Source organism: Trypanosoma equiperdum, assembly GCF_001457755.1.
Source record: "Trypanosoma equiperdum strain OVI genome assembly, contig: ctg_1775, whole genome shotgun sequence".
NCBI lineage: Eukaryota > Euglenozoa > Kinetoplastea > Trypanosomatida > Trypanosomatidae > Trypanosoma > Trypanosoma equiperdum.
Genome location: NW_027123810.1, coordinates 82,646 through 98,059, shown reverse-complemented (window position 1 = coordinate 98,059; position 15,414 = coordinate 82,646). Strand labels below are relative to the sequence as shown.

Below are 15,414 nucleotides of genomic sequence, written 5' to 3'. Positions count from 1 at the left end.
GGGGGGGGGAAAGTATCTATTGCAACAGGAACAACAGGTATTTGCGGGTCACGGACAAATACCGTGCGGTTGATAGAATCGATTAAGGAAGAGATGGAAAGTTCCAGAAAAGCACAGGTGGAAGGGTTCCCGGTGGCCGTTAGACACTGTGGCGGCAGGCAGAAAAACACTGATCCCAACTTCCCTTTCTTCCGATTTGCAATGGGATACTTCTTTACTCTGACGACACAAAAAGGAGAGGAGAAGCCGCAGCTGTTCCGCCAATCTTCTTTGGTGGAAGATGTCGGTACACACTCACAAATTTCAACGCAACAAAAGTTCACACTTGCCAACTCCACCGAAACAGCTTGAATCCGACCCCATTTTCCTCCCTCCTCCACTTCCCTTGCCACCCCTCGCCACACACACACGCCCACACCGACGTCCAAGAGGAGAGCAAAACAGCGAAAGAGTAAAACGAATAAAATATGTGACCTGACGTAGCGCTTGCTCACGTCAAGAGATTATCACTACTACATGGCTCTCATTTTGGCCATAAGTGCCTCCAGCGACTCCCCGCTATCCGCGGCAACAAACTCGTCTTCCCTTGGGGCATTCCCCTCCGCTTTACCGCCGGCGCCATACGCGTATTCCACACCACCTGTGTCTCCCTTTGTGTTTACGGAAAGATCATCTTTCCCGTGTTCTTCAACCACTATTCCCCACTCTTTCGCTGATGCTGCTGCCCTTGCTTTTGCCGCCTCGCGTTCCTTCGCCTCCCGCTCGGTGCGATGTTTGGCAGCGTTGTGTAGGGGATGGGCTGCGTCACCCAACCTCGCCTTCCGTTCCGCGTACTCCCGCTGCTTCTCAACGCAGGTGGCGTTGCGGCAGTCGGGATTCGCTTTAATTGTAACAGAGGGGAAATAATCTCTCATTGCGTCATATCCAATGTATTCACTAACAGTTCCAAAATTCAGCAGGTACTTTAGGGCGTTCTGTGCGAGAAACCCCGCTACGATGCCCATCGTGGTTGGAAGAGACGCAGCGCAAACGCCCTCACGCTTGGCCTCTGGCATTCCTGTCGCCACGACAAGGGGTGGACAGCACTCGTAGCAGGGTGTCACACCGGGAAGGAGTAGCTGGATGTGACCACTCACCGCATTTTCTGCAACACCGCTTTCCATCCACGGAATGTTGAACAGTAAACAAGCGTAATTGACCGTTAGGCGGGCTTGGAAGTTATCAACACAACACAGCAGTAAATCTACCGGAGTGCTGGGCTTTACACCACCGTTCTTTGTTAACGCATCAGCGAAGTCCTGCCAGTGTTCCGCTGCTGTAATACTGAAGTCGAAAGGCACAATTTCGGTGTCTGGGTTGATTCCTTCCAGTGTTTGTTTTGCCGCCGCCACCTTTGACATCCCCTGCTGCTCGGGCCTGTAAAAGAGCCGGTTCATATTGGCGAGCTCCACTTTATCGTAGTCAAACAAAAGGATTTTCGCAATACCACAACGCGTGAGCATCTCTGCTACGACACTGCCAACACCCCCAGCGCCGATTATTGCAACGGATTTTTGGCGGATGGCCTCGTAATTCTCCACAACACCCATCCGCTGAAGTGCCATGAGCCGGCTATACGGGTTGTCATCACGCACTGTAGCATCCAAAACCTGCCGCTTGCCCCTATCCTGACTCATAATGACACTCCCCTCTTCTTGCTTCACTTTTTTTTGCCTTTACGCTGAGGTTACTGACACGTATATATGATATGTATTAATATTTATGTATATATGTATGAGTGTATTAATTCCCTTTATTTTTTCTCTTCCCTTTCGTTCATTAGACAATCAGGAAAAGGCTGGGAGGAAGGTGAAGGGCCGGTCACGCGAATAGTGTAAAAGACAGATCAGTGACACTGCTGAAACGGCATAGGAGTACAATACAAACATAAGTGAACACGTGTGCATATACCTCTATCTGCTCGCACATTTATGCGCTTGTGACACGAAGTGAATGTTATTTTTAAATGCATTCAACCCACTAGAACGGGCATGTGGGCACTAATACCATTCGCTGCGCAACAACAAAGGAGGCAAGGGGACTCCCATAATTTACGTGTCTCCCACATTTCTCACCACCGTCAATATCACCGCCTTCGCCTCTCATTGAGTCGCTCGTCACTGCGCTTCGAGGGAAGATATATAAAGAGAAGGCTATCAATCTTAGTAACTCTGTGTTTGGGGGACAACAAGCACTGAGGCGCAACTATCAAGGAAGCGCTGCAGATCCTCATCATCTTCATCCAAGTCATCTTCACACCGGCCCTCGTCCAACTCCAGCACATAAGCGTTAAAATCCAAAGGGTACCGTGCGTCGAGTGGAAGCTGCCTGCTTCCCATGGGAGGCAATTTCGACTGTTCATCGTGATTGAGTTGAAAGGAGCTGCGTCTTTCCGGCGTCAGTGTGCTCCAAGTTGTCGATTCGTGCCCGCGCTGTTCGATGGGTTGGGGACCAAAATTATCGGTACACGGTACCCTCTCACTGAGTGAAAAGGGCAACGCAGAAGACCTTTCAGACGTCACGTTGTCACGAGAGCGCTTATAGTTAGTATGTTCCGAACCAACGGAGTTGCCTACCTGAAATGTTGACCTCACCATCATCATGTTACCGTCGATCACAACTCCCGAGGGGGGAGGGTCATACGATGGAGCTGACTGCGCTGAAATCACAGGGGACCCCACAGAATAACCTGAAGTAAGTGGAGCAGGTGTTGGACTAGCCAATGTCTGCGGGTTGAGTCCACCGCCTGTACCCACTTGGTTTGTACCAAAATGCAAACCCGTCGGCAATGGGGCAGATGTTACCCCATTGACTGCGGTTGTTGCACTTGCTACCGGGGTTTCAGCACAGCCGAGACATGGATCTGCTTGAGGAAGCCCAACAGATCCACGCGGCGACGCTATGTTAGTCAAATCGCGACTATCTCTGTGACTTGTTGCTGTGGAGGCAACCGAGCGGCGACCACCATCTGTCGGCGCGTCGAAACTATCCGCGGATGATGGCCAAATGTCGATTGCGGGAATGTACACCGCGTATCTTATTCGGAGAGAACTGCTTATGGGTGCCATGCCTCGATTATACAAATCGGGTGCCGTAGTATCTATCACGGTATCCATTGAGACCGTTGGAGCACCTCCAGCCTTCAGGGACTGAGCTTCTTGCATTGTAAGTGTTTCCACGAAGAGGGGAACGCCCCCCATGGCAGAGCGCAGGCGGATCATCATACCAAGTTGATCGGCCAAGAGACAAATATGCTTGAGGGGTTTAAGTTCTGCGTATTTGCCGGGTAATAACGAATATCCATCATCATTACCTTCTGTTGCTCGGTGTATCCGGCGCATAAAAAGTAAATCCCCCTGTCGAACTAGCACCTTCGAGTCAACTTCGTGTCCGGCGGCCTCCGAACAATTCATCACCAGAAGCTCAAGATGTGTATCATGTGGTTGAACAACAATGAATTGCGATCCTGGTAGGTGCCGCAAGAAGTGACCCCACGTTTTCGCAGACGCACACGCGTCAAAAACATACCTTTCAGGGTTAACATACGCCCGCTCCAGTTTCTCTCGCACTAGCGGCAACATAAACACCTTTACAATTCCATCCCCACAAACGCATTCCCACTGCATCACATCCTTAGAAATACCATCACCGTCTCTAGAGCTATACTGAACACTAATCAAATGAAGGCCCTGCGGTTGCCGCAACACTGTGGCAAGTAACGCTCTACTCAAAACAGGAACATGATGTTCCATGTTGTTAACTTCTGCTGAAGAGTCCTTCCCCGCCTCTAAAATACCATCGACCGCAAATGAGTCCGCAGTAGCATCCCCTTTGTCATAACGATACTCATGGAAATGTTCCGTGCCAACACTAGCAACTAAATACAAGGTACTGTTTGGCCCCACCGTGCGAAGAACCAACACATTATCAAGTGGTTGGAAAAACAGCACCACCCCTTGTTTTGTCGTGGCTTGAAGTAGATTAATGAAAGGACGGAGAAAATCTCCAGTTGCCGTGAACTTTAGAAGCATTTCCCCCTCCTTCCTGTATGCGAGCACGCCTTTAGCGTTCGATACTATTCCCTTTAATTACAAGGTCGGCGGACTCGCAGCAACCTAAGTTACAGCCGCCTCAGAGATGATAACCAAGAATAAAAACAGAAGAAGCACAAGTCCGGAGAAGCAAACATGTAATGTCAAATGAATAAATGAATGATTATATATACATACATATATATACGTCCCCGGCAATTAGTAAAATAAGACAGGACAAAAAGAAGGCACAGAAAGGTGACGGTCAGAAACGTAGAAAATGAAATAACACAATGCAGTGCGTTGAAGGGCATGAAAGGACAAAGATCTGAGATGCCGCACTCCCCCTCCCTTCAACACAGCGCCAAAACACTAGGGGTAAGATAAATCACAAGGAAGATAAAGTGAAAGCGAGAGATGGACGGTAATAATACTAACACTAAATTCATTAATAAATAATGACTAATAATGATGATAGTAAGTAAGTGAGAACGTATAATTATGCTGATAATAATGGTAAAACCTTTCCCTCTCCTTTCCCCAAAAAGCTAATGCAACAAATCACCCACTAAAACGCGCGGATCAACTACTGCTAAAAGTTGAAGCAGATGCATTGCGTACAAAGTAATAGTAGTGGCAACAATTGCAAAAATAGAGCAACAGCAACACATGACATGCCAAAAGAAAAATGCACACACGCGTATGTGCAAACACACTTTTTCATACATATAAAAATATATACGAACATATGAATGCACCAATGTAGTTAAGGACGGTGGTTGCGCTAAGGCAGAAGAAAAGGTAAACCAAACAAAATGAAGAAAGAGGAACACACTACACGATCATCAAATGTGAACCAAACCAAATAAACGTTCAGTTCAACATAAACACCTTCCTACACACCAACATATAAACACCCTTGACCCACTTACATCAGGAGGTTGGGTCGAAAAAAAAAACAACGAAGAAGAAACCCACACACTCACATAGGGCATAAACCGACATGGTCACCGGAAATCGCGTACACTCATAATGAATCAAAAAAAAAAGAAAAGAAAGAAAAAGAAAAAAAGGGCACCCTTCACTTCACTAACATTCCTATGAGCGGTCATATCACAGTATAGACGGCACAAATAAGCTACTTGACTATACCAAACAGCTTTTAATACTTGGAGGCGACTTTTGCATCCTCCAGCGGTGGCCCCACACGCAGCGTTGCTGGTGATGAAAGGCGCTTAATTTCCTTCGAAGCCATTCCCGGGTTGAGAAACTTTGGGCATGTGATGCTGCAGTTGAAGATATTATGACAAAAGTTCACAAGCGGGCCATGTTCAAACATCTTTACCCGACTGTCAAAATCACGGTCGAGGGGTTCAATCAGCCACCGGTACGATTGAAGAAGCACCGCAGGGCCGAGGAAAAGTTCGCGATTCCACCAATACTGAGGGCAACTTCCCGTGCATGAGGCGCAAAGTACACATTCGTACAATCCTTCCAAACGGTTCCTATTGCTGCTGTGAACCTTTTCTTTAAGATACCAACGACTGACAGTGTAAGGAGTGGTTGCAAATCCTGGTCGTTGCGTTACCACATGAAAAGCCGTTTTTGAGTTGTCTTTCGCGGTGAAAACTGTCGGCGGTTTAGGAGCGGCGGCTCTAAGTATTCTCTTGTGCATGTAAAGGGGGCTGCAGAACTTCGCAACCTCGCCGGGAAGCGGTGCAGCAGGCATTATTTTTGTCTTTTTTTTTGGATTTTTGTTTTTAATGAAAAAGAAGGTTCTACTACAACCTCTGATGGTATATATATTTGTCTACACCAATGCTTACGACTGTTTGTTTGATATTTTTATCTTCCTTACTATTTGCTTTCCTACTTCTCAAGCTAAGATGACACTTTTCTGACCTTTTACCGATGAAACTTCTTTTTTTTTTCAAAAAAAAAAGAGGGAGCAAAAAAAAAACGATGTTCAGTTTATATGCGTGAGACTACAAGAAAAAAAAAAAGAAGGTTGCCTAGAACCACTCAACCGCGCGCAGAATTTATTAATCTTTAACAATCGCAGTGAATTGGGAAACGATAACAAGAAGCGTAGGGTATGGGTGAGGAAAATAAAATAATAAAACCAAAAGGTATAAAAGAACAGTCCTCCTATTTGCGCATGCAGTTTCACCGGCACCAAAACGCCGATTCAACTGTCAATCTCCGAAACGCGATAAATGAATTTGAATAGCAGCGGAATTTGTCACAACACCAAAACAATTCTTCTCACACACAATCACCGTTCCTTCAATCCCTGAAACTAATTATTTATCCCCCACAACGCTTTAGATGGGGGAGGAAAAGAAAAAAATATCCACACACTCAGCATACATAAACACGCGCGGCCCCAAATATATATTTCATAGACAAATGATCATTACAACTCTTTCGGTGTCATCACAGTAATCGACATTTTTTCGCTAATTTTATTGAGTGGCTGCTGAGTGTGTAAAGCTGATATAAAATGAAAACGAAAGCAGGAGAGGGGATGGAAAGTCAGAATAAGAATGAATGAAGAATTAAAACAAAATAAAAAGAGTAAAATAAAAACAAAATTACTTTAATAGTCAAAACAGAAGGCAAGTGGCATAAAAATTGGGAATACTTCTATTGCGGTTATAAGTTATATGCCAATGCCTGTTTATTCATTCATTCATTCATTCGATTCCCTCCTCTTCTTTTCCTTCACTGTTTGTTGCTTTCTCTCTTCCCTTTAGCCAGTTTCATTTTCTTTGCATAAAAACTCAATGAAACGGTACTCCACATGAAAAATAAGGAGAAAATAAAGAAAAAAGAGGGAAAACAAAAAAATAATAATAAATGGTGGATAACCTTCTACCAAAGGAAGAAACGATAAAGTCGGAGAAGTTCTACCCTCAAAACAAAATAATAGTAATAGTAAAAAGAGAACGAAAAAGAGAAAGAAAATAGCACACAAAAAGTAAAAAAAAGTTAAAGCTGTAAACTAGACCTGATGCCGTTTATCACTCCAATGGAGAACTGGTACACGCTCAAATTGCATGGCGTCGTTGCGTTTTTTTTTCAACATTTGTTTATCAAATTATATATATATATATATATTCTTCTTTACCCTGTCTCACGTTACCTTAACTTAACGTTCTCCCCCTTTCCCACTACTTTTACTTCTACCAGTGCATCCACCCTTCCGTCTTCTTCCGTATCGTCATCATAACCATTATTTTTTTGTTTCTGCAGATTTCGAAGGAAAGAAAGGAGGAAGAAGGAGAGGGGGGGAGGGGGAAATGCACAAATGAAATTTATGTGTTGTCTTCCCCACATACACACCACACACATCACATCACCCGCCCCTCCCTAATGCCTACACCTGAACATAATGATCAGGTGGAAGACGGAATAAAGTAAAGAAATATAAATATATTTATAATTATTGTTAGCACCATCACTAAAAGAGAAAGGGAAACGGGAGAAAAGAAGGAAAAGTAACCCACTAAACACGCGTACAGATTCTGTTACCTGAAAACCAGGGCCCATATACCAATACAATTTCATCTCTTCATGTTTCACTGCATTATTACATGCATAAACCATAATTTAATTAAAAAAATAAATATGCATGGATATTTTCTATACATATTTACAGTTGGTTACAAACGCAAGCACAAATTCACCACCTAAACTTTAGCGGGTTTCAGTTTTTTTTTAAATTTTAAACATTTCCATTTGTTTCCCCCCCCCCTGCCCCACTGGTTACGTGCCACCCGTTCACACTTCAAACAAGTAAAAAAAAGTAAAAAAAATAAATAAACGTTTTCTCCATCTACTGGTGTATTTTTTTTTGTGTGTGCGTTTATCGTCTTTTTCTTTAGCTAATGCCCTTTCACTCGTTTTTCTTCTTGAATTTTGTTTCCTTCCCATCTTCAAATTTGTATCTTCTTCCCTCAAATGTCTCCCACACACACGCATATACAAATATACATGCACATAACTATGTGCGTGTATAAAGATACTGCTGCAGTTTCCTCCCGTATGATTGGTTTGTTAACTCACTAATTTCATCGAATTGGTGAAACATTTAAGAGATGTGCTTGGCCTGCTCCATGTGTTTTGTCATGAAAGTAAAGAAGTCAAATTCATTACCGCTGATGCCGGTGGTATACACATACTCCGATGCAAGCCACATTGCACAAATGGCCTTTTGGTACTCGAGGGGCACGCGCTCCATTAGTGTTTCGAGTGGGACCACTTCAAGTAGAGTTTTGGGGGTGTACTTGCTGAGAACGTAGCGAACGAGTTCTTTGTTCTCACACATGTCACTCGAAAGAATACTGGCACGCACTCTTACATTTTTCTCGCTTAGTGAGTCGGCAATGAGAGTCTTGGGCATCCCTTCTTGTACCTGTTGTTCACGCCAGATGGCCTCAAACTCACGGCGGGCGTTACTTTCAATGCGCTCAATAATGTCTAGCACATACTTCTTGTAGAACTCCGGCACATTGTTAGGATCCTTGACGCACATGTGCTGCGCGTGCTCCTCGTCGGAAAGCGCCAGCCCCGCATACACCTCAAGTGATGAGGAAGTGACACCACCCTTATTTGCAGATGCATCCTTAATCAAAACAATACCGCAGCGCTCGATAGCAAGACGCGCATCCTGCGATATAAAAAGGTTGGCACCCTCCACAATTATCTTGTATTTCGGGGTTTTTAGCTGAATGCTGCCCCCAGCAAGTAGAGAGTCGTTGTCAGCGGCGCTTAAGTTGAGGAATCGACCAACATTTGCAAGCGTAACGCTGCGGGGACGCCCACCGCATGGCACAAACACATCGGCGGCACTGTACTTCGTAAGATGGAACTCATCACGGAATGAGACGCCATCGCTGACGTGTGTACCATCTGGGAGCGTCACGTTCTTATCCCCTGTCAGTACAAGGAAACCTTTCGATGACAATTTGGACTTATCAAAGTCCCGCAGTTGTTTTCGCGCAGTTGCGAGGCGCTTCAGCTCCTCCTTGTTGAGTCCCTCGGGATCAAAAAGTGAGGCTGAAATATCCAATACCGCCAGTGTCTTTTCCTTGCTCAGCAGAATCTCATTGGAGCCAAGATCACCGTCCGGGCCACCTGTCTGAAACTTTGTCTGACTTGCTTCATCGAGTCCAAGTTTCTCATACACCCCACGAACCATCGTACGGACTGAACGAGTTGTCATGGCATAAGTATCGTGAGGAATACCTCCCAGTGAAGCATCCTTACCAGTTGTAAAGGATTTCCACGCACTGTACCCGCGCTTCTTGCTGAACAGAGAGCCAACGGACGGGAAAGTGCCTGCCGTGTGTTCATCAGGCCCAAGGAAAATGATCTCTGGTGTCTTCAGTCGATCGACGATACCTTCCTCTCCTGGAATGACAACATCCAATAGTGCATCAGCATACTGCAAGAAAATCCTCTCACAAAGAGGCTGGTTGAATGTATTCAGGTAGCGAGATGAGACAAGAATGGTTCCCTTGCTGCCACCCTCCGGTATGTCCTTATTCTTCAGCAGCTGGGTGAGGGCAAGGTTGTAGTTTTCCTGGAAAACAGAGCGCTTGTTTCGGCGGTACATGGTGTCCTTCGAAATAATCATGCGCACACCGCCGCGGGCGATGTCGGTAAAGCGCACATGGAATCCACGCCACTGCGCGCCAGCGAGAAGAAAAACACCATGTGGTACTCGTGGGTACCCCAATGAACGAAGAAAAGAAGGGTCGAGGCGGAAACAGAGCGCCACCTTATGCTGTTTAAAGAAGTTGTGCTTTAAAACCACCTCGTTGAACTGCAGAAATGCATTGAAGATGCCCAAGTCGTGCTCGGAGCGCTGATCCTCCCTGAAGCGGGTGGTGATTTTTTCCCGGATTGCACAGCGTCGCTCGTGTGTGGTGCCAACTTGGAAATCCTCATATATCTCCTTCATGAACTCGGGGTAAGTGGAGATGAGTGTGAGGATATACCGCTCCGACATCATCTCGAGACTGAGTGTTGTGCGAAGATTGTTGAGACGACTCAATCCGTTGGGTTCCTTCGACACCAAACTGCGTAGATGACGATAATCTTCGGATGTCGGCTGTGGGGTAAAGTAGAAGGCGAAAATGACTGCAGCATCCGTGTACACTGTTTGTTCCGTGTTGAACACCATATCCTCGTGAAGGCGCGTAATCAAACTGCGGGGGCGGGTGGGAAGGAAGGGCACTAGAGAGGCGCGATCGCTAAGCTGCTGACTTGTAGCACCTCGAACAAAATACGTGTAAACATGAGTGTCATTGGAAAAAGTCTCCGAGAAACAGCGTGTGACGACAGCGCCGGGGATCTCCTGTATGACTGTCTGCAACGTCGCGATGTAGTAGGAGCGGTCTGCGGCCATGATCATGGAAAAACAAACTTCACCATCCACTTCGCGCACAGTGTGAACTGGAACAACTGATTCGTGGAAGCGGTTGATGAGGTCCTGATATCGCTCCTGCATCTCTGGTGAACGCTCCTCCAAAAAAGCGGAACTCGCAAGTTGTCCGATGTCCGTTTCACCCTTTTCCGGATTGGGGTTCACAAAAGGACGTATTTTGGCGGTGAAGACGGCAATGTCACTGTCACCGGCAGTGTAACAACGCACAGAGACAGATTGTTTGGTTTCCCTTTCGCGGCTGACAAACTTGGTCAACTGCCGCACGGCTCGCAGCTGACTTGCCTGGTCCTTTCGGCAAATGTAGAAGGCCGAATCGTCACTTTCGTGAAAATGCTCAAACGGCTCACCCAGTGCACTCCTTGCCTTTGCACAAAGAAACCCGTGAGCATGCGCCGATACTTCTGCGTCCGTGTAATGACGAACATATGGGCTGTCGGAGAGTCGAGACATCAACTGGTGCACAGAAGCTTCGACTGAGGCATCACTGAAGATGCCGCGCTCCTTTGTCAGTTTTACAATTTCCGCTTCACATCTTTCACCCTGAAAGAATCGACGGGACCCAACGACGGTGAGCGAAGTGAAGGCATGGCCCGCGCAGTAAGAAGCACGGCGCATCATTGATTTTTTTAAATGTTCAATCACGGTTGATCAATGCTTCGATATTGAATCTGCGTGGTATCACTAACTAATAAATAAATAGATGAATAAATAATACGCTTCTTCGGTTTTTTGTCCTTTCTTCTTCTTCACACCTTTGCTTCCTTTGACAGTACTAAACGAATGGTTCAATAGGAAACAAAGTTGTAAACTATTCTTTCAAAGCGCCTTGAGGTTTAAAAGCCGATTACAGCCAACTTAACAAATGGGACACCAGAAAAAAGGTAAAAGGGTGCAAAATAGTGACAGCAGATACTAAACCAGGATCCAACGACGGACGATACGGGGAGGCCTAAATCCACGCACAATCCTGCAACAGATTGGAATAAGAAATAAGACACAAGCGCCTCTCTTCCCTCATGTAACTCTCCAAAGCGCGCCAATGCGGATTAACAGTACAGGGTAAACAAAATTGAAAAGGAACAAAAATGTAGGACAAGTGTGGACGAATTACACGTATTCATGTTATCCATAGAACCAAAACTTGGAAGGAAAAGGTGGCACGGGCCTACAAATAAAATGTCGCTGAACCAAATCGCAGCAGATCTTAACAGAGAGGGGGAACTGTTGCCGAGTGTGTGGGGGGGGGGAGGGAAGAAAGAGTAAAAATGATGCGCTCACAATTCCCGTGTCAGGAGGAGATTCATCGCCGCTTCTAGCCGCTCACGAGCAGGCGACTCATGCAGAGTGCGTAGCGCCGCAATGCCACGTCGGCAGTGCTGATCTGCGTGCTGTAACGCCTCCATAACACAACCGTGACGCTCGATAGCCTCCACACAAATCTCCGCGTCGCCGGGCTCCTTAAAGCGGCGGCGCACTGCGGCATCCACTTTACTGTCCTGCCTCGCGGCGAGAAGAGTGGGTAAGGTGGCGATTCCTGCCTTCATATCCACCATTGTCCGTTTTCCAAGGTTTTTTTCATCTCCTGTGATGTCGAGGCAGTCGTCCACGATTTGAAATGCAATGCCTAACCGCCTGCCATACTCCCCAGCAGCGACTTCATGGGCAGAGTTCGAGGGATCCGCAAGCACCGCCGTGGCTGCTAGGGAATTAGCAATAAGCGAACCCGTCTTACAGTACGTCTTCTCTTCGTACCTTTCAAGATCAAAGCAGCCCTCCATTTGCATCATCTCCCCACGCGTTAAGTCCTCTAAAGCTGTGGTCATCAACACCACTATGCGAGGGACACATAGGGAAGCAATCCACAGTGAGGCCCGCGCTAGCAGGAAGTCACCCGCGAGCACGGCACGCTTGACATCGTGCACGCAATGCAGTGCAGGCTTCCCGCGGCGCATCTCACTATCGTCAATCACATCATCGTGTACCAACGCAGCGGTGTGTATAAGTTCTGTAACCTCCCCAAGCCGCAAAAAGGGGCGGATCGTGCCGGAAGGAATATCGTCTAGTGATCCAATATCACTGGCCTGAAACTGCTGACTCATGTGCGGCGGCACGAGTGCATGGGCCATCATTGCTACTAATGTGGGCCGCAGCAGCTTTCCCCCAGACGACAGCACGTACTTACCGGCGTAATCCAGCACTTCATTTTCCTTGTTAGCGACAAGGCTGGAAATGTGATTCTGCATGGCCTTAACCTCCCGTGTCACCATAGAGAAGGGCCGACCTTCCCCTGTCAATACGGCATTGGCATTGGCGGCCGTGACCGCAGTGCGTAATATAATATTAGCACGGTGCATTACAACACGCCGAAAGAAACAACACGAAGATTTAAGCGTCCTCCGTCGTCGTCTTCGGTGTATTAAACAGTTAGCCGAGGCTAGGTCCGGTTAAATATGTCCGGTGGCCCGTGATGTCAAGAGTAGTGACAATACCAAAATCCAATGGAGGACAGTGATAAAAAGAAAAATATTGTAATGCAGAGAGTGTGCGAGCCCGTGAGAGTGATCTGAGTCCACACACTTTCTTGTATCCGTCTATTACACTTTAGCCTTTAATTACCTGCCGTACGATACGCGTCTTTTATTTCCTCAAGTATGTGTCTCCTATTGGTAAACAAACTCTTCACACACTAGCCCTACAACTCTTCTCCCTTTTCTTATGATGGAGAAAAAAAAACAGTTCAACAGAAAGAGGAAATGGGAATACCCAACGGAAAAGGAATTCTAAAAAAAAAAAACGCTCAACCAAACACAACCTAAAGCAGAGCCAGATGTCTGTACCCTCATAAAGAACTCCAACACTGCCAAAGGGAAGTAACAAATAAGGAACGACCACACAAGTATACACACTGGAAGAAGAAACAATTGTGCCGCTACAGACGGCGCTTCTTTTTCTTCTTCATGAGTTTGTCCATTCCTAACCCATCATCTTCGTCATCGCCGCTTGACAGGTCATCGTCACCGACAAGCCGCAGCCCATCCTTTGGCTCACTCCCTCCCTCTTCCAACTTAGCCAGTGCTTCCATCTCGCGACGGATACCCTCGTTACTTATGACCGCTGAGCCAAAAACACCTTTACGGATGCCGCAGGTTCCAGGGGGGCGAGTGTCCTCCTCCAATTCGTCAGCGTGTAGCGTTGGCGGGCGCTCACCATATTCACTTTGGCCTGCTCCAGCGGCTTTGTTCCCTGTCGATACGCCGCCACCACTAGGAGGGCAAATATAGTCGGAACCAGCGCCAATACGGGTAGTTGTTGGGTTATCAATATTCTTCAACAGTTCCTCATCGGCTTCAAGCGCCTCCACTGACATGCCTAAGCGCGTGGCAGCCTTGGCCAAACGACGTTGCCGCAATTCTTGCTGCTTCTCTCGCTCCCGCAGCTCCCTCTCCAGCCGAATACGCTCAAGCCGTTCTTCTCGAGTTTCTTTCTTTCTGTCACCTGATGAATGCAATGCATCTGATGCCGTTTTCTCCAGTATTTCTTTCGCCCGCTGGGTGGCTTCGGCCTCCCGCTCCGCCTGCCGCCGTTCCTCTTCTTCCATTCGCGCCTTCTCACGGGCAAGTTGTTCGGCTTCCACCTCTTTTCTTGCCTGCTGCATCGCAACGGCCAGCTGCATCACATTATCGCTAATACTCTCACCACCCACCGGTCGAGCCTCGGCGTGCTGAGCAATGCGCTGCTCCAGGGATATGATCAACTTGCGTTTATTCTTCCAGTTGCTAATGCTGAACGGCACGACGGTGGTACTGGCAGAAGATGTATTTCCATTACGATCGCCGGAGAAATCTGCTGGCTCTTTTGGGACTTTGGTAGGAGATCGCACAATGGGTGCCGGGTCGTGCATCCCAACGGCTGCAACGTCAGCGGAGAGGGTCAACTCAAGTGCTGGCTTTTTTCGCTGGCCACGCTTTAGGTTTCGGCCACTGAAGTCCCTTTCTTCCTCTTCTTTCCGGCGCTCCTGCAACACCAGTTCTAACGCCTCACGTGTCCTCTCCGTTGTTTGCGCAAGCTTGTCCGAATTACCCGAAACATTACCCTCTGTGGCTTCGTGACTCGAAAGTGCTGCCGTCGCCGGTACAAGTGCTAGCGATTTATCTGTAGAAGAAGGTGGAGAGCGGTCTGTATGTTTCCGTAGGGCAAGAACCGCTTCGCGAACAAATGGCGGTGGTGGCGTTTTGCCCATTCCTAGTGGGTACTGTGCAAAATAACACTCAGCAAAAGCCCCACCATCTTCACTAATGCCATACATCCACCCAGAGGCACCGTCGAGAAGTAAACGCCAAAAGAAAAATAAATCCAGTGCGTGAAGGCCTGATCGGGCGCAACACTTCACGTCTGGGCTTCCTACTCCAGTTATCTCCTTACTTCTACAAAAATTATCACCATCCGGCGCGTGCGTACAAATGTATACAATCACGTATACCAAAAAAAAAAAAATAATAATAATAATACAAAAACGACAATGTAAATGCAAGAAGCGATGAAGTAGAAAGAGATTACCTACTATACATGCACACACGCATATATGCAGCGGGGGCACAAGAAAAGTGCGACGAGCATATACCCTCCCTGGTGTTCGTGTGACTGGAATAGTTTCCGTCACCATTCTCGGTGTGTCAGTTAACTCCCTGTCTTCCCTCAAAGGAAAAAAAAATGCAGTCACCACACGTTAAAAGTTTGTACTTCTCCATCCGTTTCCCCTTTCCCTTCCCAAGACCTCGTCATTTGTTCCCGACTGGCTATCCAAATCAAACTTACCACGCTTCCCCACATAAATATTACGCACGCTTTCGCTTTCCGCCTCCCTAATGGCGTGTCTACACATGTGGGAAA

The 15,414-nt window shown here is 47.0% G+C and overlaps 6 protein-coding genes across 6 annotated transcripts; all 6 read right to left on the bottom strand.

The window, feature by feature from the left end:
- Window positions 1-512: 512 nt before the first annotated feature.
- On the bottom strand, window positions 513-1,676 carry TEOVI_000602700 (E1-like ubiquitin-activating enzyme, putative; the record flags this gene model as incomplete). Its single annotated transcript, XM_067223118.1, has 1 exon — window positions 513-1,676. One exon carries the CDS (start codon window positions 1,674-1,676, stop codon window positions 513-515), a length of 1,164 nt encoding a protein of 387 aa, XP_067079219.1.
- A 525-nt stretch (window positions 1,677-2,201) lies between these two features.
- On the bottom strand, window positions 2,202-4,070 carry TEOVI_000602600 (DNA repair protein Rad9, putative; the record flags this gene model as incomplete). The annotated part of the gene is made up of 1 exon (XM_067223117.1): window positions 2,202-4,070. One exon carries the CDS (start codon window positions 4,068-4,070, stop codon window positions 2,202-2,204), a length of 1,869 nt encoding a protein of 622 aa, XP_067079218.1.
- A 1,162-nt stretch (window positions 4,071-5,232) lies between these two features.
- Window positions 5,233-5,799, bottom strand: TEOVI_000602500 (succinate dehydrogenase, putative; the record flags this gene model as incomplete). The annotated part of the gene is made up of 1 exon (XM_067223116.1): window positions 5,233-5,799. One exon carries the CDS (start codon window positions 5,797-5,799, stop codon window positions 5,233-5,235), a length of 567 nt encoding a protein of 188 aa, XP_067079217.1.
- Window positions 5,800-8,163: 2,364 nt separating this feature from the next.
- On the bottom strand, window positions 8,164-11,142 carry TEOVI_000602400 (glutamate dehydrogenase; the record flags this gene model as incomplete). Its single annotated transcript, XM_067223115.1, has 1 exon — window positions 8,164-11,142. One exon carries the CDS (start codon window positions 11,140-11,142, stop codon window positions 8,164-8,166), a length of 2,979 nt encoding a protein of 992 aa, XP_067079216.1.
- Window positions 11,143-11,798: 656 nt separating this feature from the next.
- Window positions 11,799-12,878, bottom strand: TEOVI_000602300 (solanesyl-diphosphate synthase, putative; the record flags this gene model as incomplete). Its single annotated transcript, XM_067223114.1, has 1 exon — window positions 11,799-12,878. One exon carries the CDS (start codon window positions 12,876-12,878, stop codon window positions 11,799-11,801), a length of 1,080 nt encoding a protein of 359 aa, XP_067079215.1.
- A 575-nt stretch (window positions 12,879-13,453) lies between these two features.
- Window positions 13,454-14,830, bottom strand: TEOVI_000602200 (SKIP/SNW domain containing protein, putative; the record flags this gene model as incomplete). The annotated part of the gene is made up of 1 exon (XM_067223113.1): window positions 13,454-14,830. The coding sequence occupies one exon, from the start codon at window positions 14,828-14,830 to the stop codon at window positions 13,454-13,456; it is 1,377 nt and encodes a 458-aa protein (XP_067079214.1).
- Between the last annotated feature and the right edge of the window lie 584 nt (window positions 14,831-15,414).